Here is an 11,986-nt window from a genome sequence, read left to right as displayed (position 1 = left end):
GAGCCCTGGCTCCGAGCTGAATTGAGTAGGCTGCTTTGCTTGCTCATCCCCTTCTTGTCAACACAAGGCTCTTCCCCGCTGCTTATCTGCTTTTGAATGCTATAAAAATTAATCCAGACATGCATTCTAATTAGAATGCAGAAACCTACGAGCCAGGCAGCAGTGGCAGTGGCGCACGTTTCCCCGTTACTCCAGGACCCAGCTTTATTTCCCCGAAGCAGGAGCGTTCAGTGCAGCCGGTTGTCCTACAGAGGGCAGAGGAATATCATTAATTACCACTGCCTCCTGCAGCCCCGGCAGTGCTCTGCTACCTGCCAACTTCAGCTGGGGCTGGGAGCCCCGAGAGGCACCAAGGTGGAGGGAGGCTGGGGGAAATCAAAACAAAACGACAACAACAAAAAAGCACACGCCTCTTTCCCCCTCTCAAGGATCCTCCGATTGTGTAAGCTGTGAAGATGCGGCAGTTCAATTTATATAAAAAATTAGCGTTCACTGAAAATGCACATTTTTATTGCAAACAAAACCCTTTGGATGTTATGTGGTCAAGTATTTCATTTTATTTCAACTTTGTTTGCATTTATTTTGTCATGGTGTGACTGACAGGTATAATGCTCTGTGTTATATATTGTGTGGGTTTGCCATTGCTTCAGCGATGTGAAATTAAGTGCTGCTATCACATTTGTTACTGACAGTTTTCCAAAACAGAAGTACATGGTGCATCTTTGCTGGCTTTGCTTCTAGTTTTTTCTTCACATTCACAGATATTTTGTTTCCAGAGTAAAAGGTGCCATTATAAACAAAGGGAGGAGTCTGGAGAAATAAATCTATAGAAAACTAAGTAGCAGAAACAAGTGCTTACCTGAACAGTTACTTGGAAGTATCCACTTTTGATACTGGATATATTGGGTGGAAGTATCCACCCAAAGAATGTCTTTAAATAGCCCCACGCATAATTTCATTTTCAAACCTCTACACTTTACAGAGAAAGGGGGATGTTTTCTACCCTAACCCAACAAATAATAGATAGCCCCATCAATAAAGGGATAGAGGCTTTTAGTGGTGGTTAAACAGAACATGCCCAGTATAATTCATAAAAAATATGTAGTGAGTCACATGAGTCCTTTTAAGTAAAAAAGCAAAAATTTGGTTTCTTGAAGTCAACAGAATTTTTATTGCTCATTTTGGTGAAATCAGGATTTTACCCATTGAGATTAATGGGACAATTGTTCAGAATAAATCCCCAACCCAGCAAAATTTGCATATGACTGTAAACACGAGGGATCCTGTCAAAGCTCATGGACCTGCTTTTCTGCCGTGCATCAGCCATTCACCCTGGTGCAAAATGAGCGTGAAGAGGGGAAAAATCACGCTGTGCTCAGCAGCGGGCATCGCCTGCACCTTCCCCTGCGCTGCTGCGGAGCGGGGAGGACCGGAGGAGGCTCTGACCCTCGGGCCTATTCGCATGCTGGCGCTCGCTCACGTTACCCAAGAGCTCCATTCATCAGCAGTCAAAAGGCTGCAGGAGCTGTTCATCTAAAATTTCTGATAAGGAGATTCGCTCTGTATAAAACAACATCAAACAAAATCCACTGTATTAAAGTCATGGATTGTTAAAATATTTCCCCAACACAGGCTCCTTCTTTACAGTTTATTCTCTCCCTTTTGCCTTTCACTTAGCAGGGTAATTAAATCAGACTCTCAGACTCGGTTTTAATTTCTGGTTCACATGCCCTCAAACCATGCTGCTGTGGTTTGGATTCATAACCGTGTGGGAGAGTATTTGTACAAAAATGATATCAATACATTTTAATTTAAGACAATCATGAAAGCCTTTTTATGCATGACAGTACTTTCTGTAAAACCCTCTGCCTGTTTATAAACTATAAGCAGAAGCCATCAAATTAACTGACATAATTTCTTTGGCATTTTTCCTCTTAATTTTACTTTTTATTTACATGCTTATTTGCTAAAATGGAAATAACACCCTAAACACATAACAGATAAACAAGGGAATTTTGAATAGTCCGTGCTACAAAAAAGTATTTTTCATTTCTCACACTCAGCTCCTTTTGCTCCTTGGATTTGTGGCGCTTGTCATCTTTTAGGAAATTGTCAGATTAGATGGTAGCTTTGGAAGTGAAAGACCATATCATACTTGCGTGTCTGTATAATTACAGGTTATTAATACAAATCCATCTTTTCAGAGCATTTCTTAAATATAGAAATAAGGAAACGTGTTGGACACGCAGAGCCGTTCAGGCAACAAACGCTGACTAATTTACTGCGTAACCTGCACTCGGTAGCACTCGGCGTTTGGTTCTTACCTTGGCGAGCAGAGCGGTGGGAGCAAGTTGGGCTGCAGTCTGCAGGCAGCAATCTGTGGCAGGATTCCCATAGAGAGCCACGAGAATTACATGCACCAGAGTCGCGCCTACTGAATTTAATTGAATTGCATTATCAACAGCAGAATTTGACCCACATACAGAGGACTGCATACTGTCCAAAAATAGCTACCAGCCAGAGCTGAGCTTATCTTTCCCACATTTTGGCAAGCAAATGTAATTTTCCAAGCTGACCTTTTTCATTTTAGCCATACTAGTTCATTTTAAGATTTTCTTTTTAAATCAGCAACACAATTTGTCAGTGAAAAAAAGAAAAAAAAAAAAAAGAAGAAGATGAGTGGGAGCAGGAAAGAACACACACAAAACCTAACAAGTAAAAGAAATTAGATTACAGGAAGCGTAGATGTTTATAAAAAATTTGTCTCGCTATATTTATCTATATTTATAATTAATGTATTAATGTTGTTTATATTTACTTTGGTATTTCTGATATTCCTAACCTGTCACTCATTCAAAAAACACAATTATTTTTAAGATTTAATCAATTCCTAATTGTTCTTACATCCAAAAATGTAATGAATATAGTTTATCTGAATAACAGATGACGAAAGATGCTTCTAGCAAATAGGAATTTTGAAGGCCACACAGAGACAATTGAAAAACTGGAAGCAAACCTTTTCAGACAGAGCAAAAATCCATTTTTCCTCCACAAAAACCTCACAGAGCAAACCACATGTGCAGTGCACAAAAAAGAGAGCGCACCAGCTCTTCCCGACATGCTAAGCTCAATCACACAAGGTAGTTTTTTATCACAAGGTTCACTCTCAACAATTCACTGAAACACCTCGGCATGTGTTAGGCTGCGTTTCTATAGAAGTCAGTGGGGATGTTTTCCAGCTTACATTTCCAGTCTGTGTTGCATGACGATCCTCACGCCACATGCAGACCTTCCAACAAAATCACAGTAGACCTGTCCTGCAAGCCCAGGCTTCTGGGATGAACAGAGCCAAGCAGTCACTCCTCACAAGGTGAGATACCATCAGCCTCTCTAAAGGCTCCCATTCTGCAGGAAGCACGCCTGTACTGAAACCAATCAGGAAAAATCTAATTCTTAGGGCTGCCAAAAACGCTGCCCAAACTGCGCTCCAAACGTGATCAAAACAGAGATATTCCTGAATTTCAAGGCAGCCCGTAACAGGAGACTTGAGAGACACCAACTGCGCCCCTTATCCCCAAGGAGCATCAAGTGGAGGGCCAAGGGGTATTCTCTGAGAAACAGAAAGTGAGAACACGAGAACAGCCACATGCATCCAGCCCCGCGATTCCACGCGCAAATGGTAAACGCCCCGCAGAAAATCAGTCATCCTCAGAGTACCCTTACGATGCCAGTCACAGTAATTTCAAGGATAAATATTTACCAATGTGAAGGCCGGATAACTGTAAGGCCACATTTACTCTTCCGTTTCTGCATTATACTACTGGGCTTACTGGGATTAATGAATGAAAAACTCTCCTGACAACGAGCAGCTCAGCTTTGTAAGCCTAACTTCATGGTCCATAACTAAAAGCAACACAAATGCTGTTTAAAAAGCAACAGAAGAAGAACAGCAATTGCAGATGGATTCATAACCAAAACATATTTTTAGCGGTCCCACTAATTTCAGTTAGAACTTCAGGAATGGTTTGTTGCCATCAGGAACGCGGAGCCCCGCAGCACAATGGCAGACACAGATAAAAGACCTTCCAGAACCTGCTCCAGCTTCACCAGCACTGCTCCCTGCTAACTCCCCGTCCCTGGCTCAGCAGCGCAGGCAGAGCTCAAGGATACGGATCAATTGTTTAAGCTTAACGTATGTGAACATAAATACTAGCCTCTACACTGGCTTAGGAACAGAAAGCAACACTGCAGTTGCTTATATTTAATATTGCAAGAACATGCAAGGCTTAAATACAACATTCTTGTTCGAGGAAAAACTCCTGACCACGGCAAAAGGAATTTTTCCTGAGAGGACACTACGTTATTTGCCACTTCCTAGAATAGCAGAAGTATGTAAATCACCACTGATATTTTAAAATTATATTTATTTATAGATTTGTATCATGTACCCATCACTCAGCATCTGGGTACACACACATATATTAAAATAATATACATCATTTGTCTACAAATCACAATTTAAGTACATTCTGACTCTTGGGATACAGATCTTTACAAATCCCCTACCATTCCCCAAGCAACGGCCTGAGTAAATAGATAATGGAAATGACTGAAGAAGAAAGGAAGCGGCAGAGGAGTGCCACACAATGAGAGCACAGTGGAACGCAGCACGCAGCCGACGTGAGCCAAAAGCAGAGTTGTTCAAATGCTGCAAACTCGCAGCATCGTGAAGACCCTTTCATTATCCTTAAAATATCTCCCCTGCACAGATTAGCTCGATATGAATAATACTTACAATATCTCCTGTGTACCCTTTTTCCTAGTAAACGGCCTTACACATGGGATTGGCAAAATCTTCAGTCTTGCACATTTAAAAACAGAGCTCCCTTGTCCGCACCAGGAGGGCAGGCACCGCTCCCCCCACTAACTCCATCGAGGCCACCGAAAAGCGGGCGAGCAGAGCGGGGCTGCGCGGGGCTTAACGTCATCCGACTGCACTTTCTGCTGGGAGACAGCACCAAGGTGAAGGTCACCGAGACCAGCAGCAGCCCAGGAAGAAAAGATCAGAAGAGAGTAATTCTAAAAACACTTTGGAAAATACGTTGCACATAGGCACAGTTACATACATGTCCCGGCCGTGTTTCTGTGGTTATAGAATTAGCACACGCATGTAAAACCCATCCAAGCAGCACATGCTTTCAGAGGGCCTTCTCCTGCAGGCCGCTATTCACCCGAGTAATGCTACTGAAGTCAATGGAAATGCTCTTGTAAACAAGGACTTACAAGAACCCAACGCGACAATGATTTCAAAAGGAGTTTTGACTGTGCAATTGTTGCTGGATTAGGGTCTTCAGAAACACCGAGCTTGCTCTGAAGAGCACAGAATTCAAATCTGCAAAGTGCTGGGGCCTCCAGATTGGATCCCGCTTGGCTTTAAGCATGGGAACGGCTCCTGTGCTTACTCCTTACGGTGGGCAAAATTCCTAGGAAAGGCAGCAGGAGCTTTGGGAAAAAGCAGGCTCTCCTCAGCCCCTTTTATAAACCAGTGACCTACACTGAACCATAGGGAAAGGGAAAGGGAAAGGGAAAGGGAAAGGGAAAGGGAAAGGGAAAGGGAAAGGGAAAGGGAAAGGGAAAGGGAAAGGGAAAGGGAAAGGGAAAGGGAAAGGGAAAGGGAAAGGGAAAGGGAAAGGGAAAGGGAAAGGGAAAGGGAAAGGGAAAGGGAAAGGGAAAGGGAAAGGGAAAGGGAAAGGGAAAGGGAGTTATTTGGCAGACATGATTTCTACAAAATAAGCCTATTCAGTGAAATTCTCATTTAAAATAATTGATTCAACAATAAAACAGCAGCATAGAGCAGAAGCGCAAATAGCAGTATTTATAAATAGCATTTGCCCAGATAAGTAAAAGTTTGTAATAAACAGATCGCCCATTACTTTGCTCATATAAATGCAAAACAGAGGAAAAAAAATAGCAACAGTATAAAAGACAAATAAATGAGTTAGACACAGAGCCCACGGGTTTAAGAAGTCTCCCCTGTATTTAATAAAGCATGATTTTTTATTTTTTTTTTTAGAAACACTAACAGATCCCTTGCAGATAGTTTTTATCTTTATATTATTATATAAGACATTTTGTGTTTAAAGTGAACTATTGCTTTGTCCAGATGGCCCCTCTGCTGGGCACAGAAACCAAGTTGTGAACAAAAATTTAAAAATCACCATTGAAAAATACAAATTGTACAACTTTAAAGCATTTTGATTTTTTCCCCCTCAGTCCAAAGAGATAAATAATTGAATTGCTCAGAATGTAGAAGCCTGCATTTTAGAGTAAATTTCCGTGTCTACATAAAATAAAAAAGAAGCCAGACAGAATCACAACTAGTCAAGAGACGAAGGAAAATATGCAATTATGGTTCATCCCATTCTATTATCTCAGCAGGTGGAAAACATTTAAACAACTAGTGACTTTTCAGAACTGAGCCCAACCCTCTGCTTCTAACACAACTCACAGTCCTCTCAGAATCAGTGAGACTTTAGAGGAGCTGAATATTTGGGACTTTGCAAAAATTTGTAATAAAAACATTAAATCTGTCATTTCACAATGTTTCAGATTTTTTTTTTCCTTTTTTTTCTCCCAGAAAAGTAGCACATACCCAGTGCAAAGCAAAATATTTTCCCCCACTGCCCTGTAGAGAACTTTACACATAACAAACACTATCAAACAATTGACTCAGCTCAGAGAGAAAAAAAAAAAAAAAAAAAAAAAAGATTAAAATTACTTTCAGGACATTGAGGTTATGCTACTTTCCATATCATCTAATTAGGAAAAAAAAACAAAACAAAACAAAAAAAAAACACAGAACAACAACAAACAAAACAATACAAAAAAACACTACCTTTGGAGAATTAATTTAACCAAAAATAGGTCAAGTAAAAAACACATATTTGCAAGTTTTTGACATTCAGAAAACATTTTTGTTTATGCATAAAAATGCACATTATGAGTACATTTTCTTAGCATAAACCAAGAATAAGCTGATGTATTTAACAATTTGATTAGTTTCCAATTTTACAATTTAACGTATAGTGTTTTATTTGTACTTTACCAACTGAGCCTGCAGATGTAAGGAAAGGCTGTAACTACCGATACCTGCGATCTGCATTGGCAGCAGGGTTTAGACTCCTACCAAAACAAAACAGCTGGACAGGATTATCAGTATAGCAGATCACTCTCTTTTCAGGGCTATTTTACTCAAAAAGAATCCACTTAAAAATGCTTAAAACATCAAATGAAACACGAGTTATCTAAACATCAGATTTTCTAATTTTATTAAAAACGCACAAATTTTATCCAACATGTTTTCTTTCATACAGTGAATGGTCTAATATGCACTGGAGGTCACACAAGCTTAGGTTTATTAGAACAATAAAAGACATATGAGAAATTTAATATATAAAGAAAAAAGTAGCAGCTGTTGACTGCATATTTGACCATAAAATTTAAATATTTTGGACTTTTATTTTAAAGACACAAAAATAAAACCTGTGTGGGTCTATATAAGTCATATTAACAATTCCATGAATGTTCAACAGGACTAAAAATTAGCAAAGATGTTTGTTTGTTTTTTTTTTTAACCTTGTAACACTTTTTAAACACCTTCTCGGGTTGCTGGTGCAAAGCACCTTACAGTATTTGTGCTATATATTTACTTTATTTGGCAACTGTCTGGGTTTCGTGGGTTTTTTCTTTGCCTTCTGTAAACAACACCTTTTACAAACTAGCACAGTGAACCACAAGCCCTGCAATCTGTTATAACATCTACAGAAAAGAAAATGAACTATTTTGGTTGGTTGCTCAAAATATTTTGCTTTTGAACAAGAGGTTCTAAAACAGGATTTATTAGTAAAACATTGAACTCCTGAATTTAACATTAGACGTAAACAGTTGACTGTTTTTTAGTTCAATAGAGTCTTTTTGTTTAGCTTTTCTCTCTCTGTGAAGGTAGAATACTTTTTGTTTGTTTGTTTTTCAAGTCATTTTCGTTAGAGGTCTGGTTGGTGACCTTTGCTATGATGAGGAGGTTTTGTATGTGTAGCTTTGTGAAGGTAGAAGAGTTGGTGCTGAGGGCTTAACATTTAGCATTTGTTATTTTGGAAAACAAAAACAAAACAAAAAGAAAAGGAAAAAAGAAAGTTGTCCCACCTGATATTCAGCAGGCTGAAATGGCTGAAGCTAAAAAGAGTTTCTTGCTGTCGAACTTTCTGAGAGACAAAAATTAACAAACAAATTCATAACGCCAGAACCATCCTTAACCGGGAACGCTAGAGTTCTTGAAGCTTTTTTTTTTTCCCCTTTTCTTTGACCTTTCCTTCATTCAATTAGTGTTTTTTTTTTTTTTAAACGAGAAGTTTCTAAGGATTGTGGCTCTTAGGATGACATCCAACAGGGTAATCAAACTTACGCCATCCTACGGGTATGGCAGCACTTTACTGTACAGCTTCACCAGTTTCTTTGTCAATGGTACAAAAAAGTCCCCTCGTCTGTTTGTCTGTTACAACCGTAAAGAGGAAGATTGTCCTGGTCTAGAGCAAAGCTTGCCTTGGAGCCGTTCGCATTCAGTTCGTTCCCAAGGTCACATTGTCTTAGGGCGGGAGAGGCGGTATATTTATTCATTTCTGTACACCGAAACAATAAGCAGACTAGATGACCATCACTTACTTAGACCCAAGTCCGTTTTAAAGCTACCACACGGCCGCCTCGTTCATTTCGGGTGGATGTGACAAGTGATTGCCGTAGTTAGCACCACCGTTGACGGATAGCGATGAAAACGGAGGACTGGGGCCAAAAACTTCCGCGGACATGGAGTGCAAGGACCCGGGCAGGTTGGGTTCGGGGCTGGGCGAGTCTCCGGGCGGGTGGGCCATGATGTCGGGGAAGCGCTGCGCCTCGCTGGACGGGTGGTGGCCGGGCAGGGGGTGCTCCAGGGCGCCCAGCGGCGTGCCCGGCGGCCCCGAGGAGGGCACGAACGGCAGCTCCACCGGCGTCTGAGCTTGCGAGGAGGGAGGTCCTTGCGGGAAGAAATCGTAATTGCTTCCAGGGCCGTAGTACTCGCTCTGGTAATCTAGCGGGCAAGCGGACACGGAGGGAAGGTGACGCCCGGGCGCGCAGCGCTTCCCCCACCTCGTTCGGGGCCGTGCCCGGGGACCTCCCCCCCCCAGGTCCTGCGGAGCCCCCGGGATCGGGGGGGGGGGTCCGGCCCCGGGGAGGGGGGCTCGAAGGGCGGCGCTACCCACCTCCGTAGAAGGAGAAGGGCCCGTTGGGGATGAGCTCCCCGGGCTCCAGCCGGTCCACCAGCGGCCGCATCCTGCGCGGGCTGCGGAAGAAGGCGTGCCGGCGGGCACCCAGCGCGCTCAGCTGCTTCATGCGCCTCTCCTTGGAGCGCCGGTTCTGGAACCACACCTGCCCGGGCGGCGGACACGGGCCGGTCACCGGCTGCCCCCGGACCCGCCGAGCCCCGACGGGGCGGGCCGCGAGCGCTGCCCACCCGCCTCCGCCTCCCCCTCGCCCTGCGGCCACCCGCAGCCCCCCCCCCCCGGTACCTGGATGACCCGCATGTTGAGGCCGGTCTCCTGCGCCAGCTGCTCCCTGATGTGCCGCGTGGGTTTTGGGGTGGCCGCGAAGGCGGCTTTCAGAGTCTCTAGCTGTTTGGCTTTGATGGTGGTGCGGGGGCCCCGCCGCTTGGCCCCCAGGTTCTGGTCGTCGTTTTCGTTGCTGCCCGTCTCCTTGTCGGAGACGTTGGCGCTCTCCGAGTCCTTGGCGTCGTCCTGGGAAGGGTCTTGGGAGTCCGGGGACAGGCTGGGGTCACTGCCGGTGGTGGCTGCGCGACAGCGAACGGGGGTTACGCTCGGCCCCGGCCGGAGCTCCCCCCATCCGGCGGCGGAGAGGGAGAGGAGGAAAAGGAGGAGAAGGAAAAGGAGGGGAGGAGAAAGAAAGCAGAGCCCCGGCTCCCGGCCCCGCCACCCGCGCTCCCTCACCTGAATGCAGGCTGTTTTCTTTGGCAGTATTGCTGTTATTTAGGTAATCTTCTTTGCAGACAAACTTGTTTTCGTCTATGATATAAAGCTCCTCGCCGGTGGAGAGCTGCTTGTTACACATCATACACGTAAAACAGTTCAAGTGGAACACTTTGCTCCGCGCCCTGCGGACCAGGTCGCTGGGGGAGATGCCCTGGGCACAGCCCGCGCACTTGGTCCCGAAACACCTGCGGGGAGAGCGGCGGCGGTGGGCGAGGGGGCACCGAAACAAAACAAAAACAAAACAAAAACAAAACAAAAACAAAACAAAAACAAAACAAAAACAAAACAAAAACAAAACAAAAACAAAACCCCATCCCTTTCCACCGTTCTCCTTTCCTAACGAATACCTCCCGGAATTATATCTCAAATAAAAATAACAATTATAGTTTAAAAAAAAAAAAAAATCACTAAAACACAAACAAACAAAAAAAAGACAAACGGATCCAAAACAAAAGAGTTGATGCGGCCGGAGCACAAGCTGCTGGAGGAGTCTTTGGGCGTTGTGGCCGCGCTGCCCGCGTCCCGCACCCCAAGAACACGGCGCCGAAACCCGGGCCCGGCCCGGCCGGGGCGCGGGGCCGCGGGCGCTGCTCGAGGGCGCGCCCGGGGCCGATTTCGGCGTTCCGGCGGCCGGGCCCGGCCGTTCCCGGCAGCCGGCCTCGACCCCGGCCCCGCCGGCCCCGAGCCCTGCGCGGAGCCGCCGCAGCCGGGACCCGCGGCCGGGCGAGAGGGCCCCGAGCCGGGGCTCCGGGAGCCGCGCTCCGGCCCCGGGCAGCCGCGCTCACGGCCGCGGCCCCGTCGTGGAGCCCCGGGAACGCGCGGCCGGGGTCGCCCCGCTCCGCGCTGCCGGGCCCGGCTCGGAACGGCCGAAGCAGCCGCGGGCATCCCGAGGCGCGGCCGGGCCTCGCCCCGCGGTCCCCGACGGGCCCGAGCCCCCCGAGCGGCACCGGCGGGAGGAAGGTGATGGAAGATGGGCTGGGAAGGAGCTGCGGCCCCGGGCCGGGGGCCGGTACTTACCGAAAGAAGTCGTTTTTGCAGTAAAGCTTGCCTTCTCGCGAAAAGCATTTCTCTGTCAAATTGCATTTACATTCACAGCACTGAACACACTTCACATGCCAAGCCCTGTCCAGTACATTCAACAAAAACCGGTCCAAGATTGGCCTTTTGCAGCCCGCACAGTGAACCATTGTCTTTGGTTATTTCTGAGAGTGGGGGGTATTGGTTTCCCAGGTGTCAGGCAAAAAAATTCAAAATTAAAAAAAAAAAAATGTAAAAGGCGACAACACCGGCGTAGGTTTGCTTTGTGTGTGTGCGTGCGTTTGTTTTAAAAGCCTTGGAGAAGTGGAGGAGGAAAAATTGAAAGGGAGGAAGAAAAAAAAAAATCTTCTTTCGGGTGTCCTAGGAGGGAGACACTGGAGAAACCACCCACTGCCCGAGGAGAGAGACCAGCGCTTCGACGCAACCGCAGAATCCCGGCCGCTACCAACAGCGGCAGAGCGACAATAAGTGACAGTAGAACAACAACGGCTAGAGAGGTCGGCGCTCACAAAAAAAGATAAAAATTAAAAAAGAATAATTAAAAAAAAAAAAAAAAACGCCGAAAAGGGAGTGATGAGTTTTTCTCAGGTCTGAGGTAGAGCAGTCAGGAGTCAAAGTGCATCTGCTTTTCCCAACGAGAAATCAAAGGAGGCGAAAAAAAAAAAAAAAATAGAAGGAAAAAAAAAAAAAAAAAGGCAAAACCGAAAAACAAAAGCAGGACATCGGGACCCGACAGCGGTCAGACGGACGCCGGCTGCCGCCGCGGCGACATGGCCCGGGGAGGGGCTGGGGGGGGGGGGCGGGAGGGAGGCCCGGGCTGCTGCCGTGGGTGCGCTGCGAGCGCGGCTCCTCGCCCTCCGCCGCGCTCCCTC

General features: G+C 45.8%; 1 protein-coding gene across 1 annotated transcript; it reads right to left on the bottom strand.

Annotated features, from left to right (window-relative positions):
• Positions 1-7,550: 7,550 nt before the first annotated feature.
• On the bottom strand, positions 7,551-11,660 carry LHX1 (LIM homeobox 1). The gene is made up of 5 exons (XM_084493572.1): positions 11,094-11,660; positions 10,035-10,261; positions 9,600-9,877; positions 9,294-9,459; positions 7,551-9,121 (listed from the first exon to the last, which is right to left on the bottom strand). Exons 1-5 carry the CDS (start codon positions 11,261-11,263, stop codon positions 8,742-8,744), a joined length of 1,221 nt encoding a protein of 406 aa, XP_084349698.1. The 5' UTR covers positions 11,264-11,660; the 3' UTR covers positions 7,551-8,741.
• Positions 11,661-11,986: the final 326 nt, after the last annotated feature.

Source organism: Aythya ferina, assembly GCF_964211825.1.
Source record: "Aythya ferina genome assembly, chromosome: 19".
In the NCBI taxonomy this organism is placed as follows: domain Eukaryota; kingdom Metazoa; phylum Chordata; class Aves; order Anseriformes; family Anatidae; genus Aythya; species Aythya ferina.
Note: the sequence above shows the minus strand (reverse complement) of the source record. Positions and strands in the feature narration are given on the sequence as shown.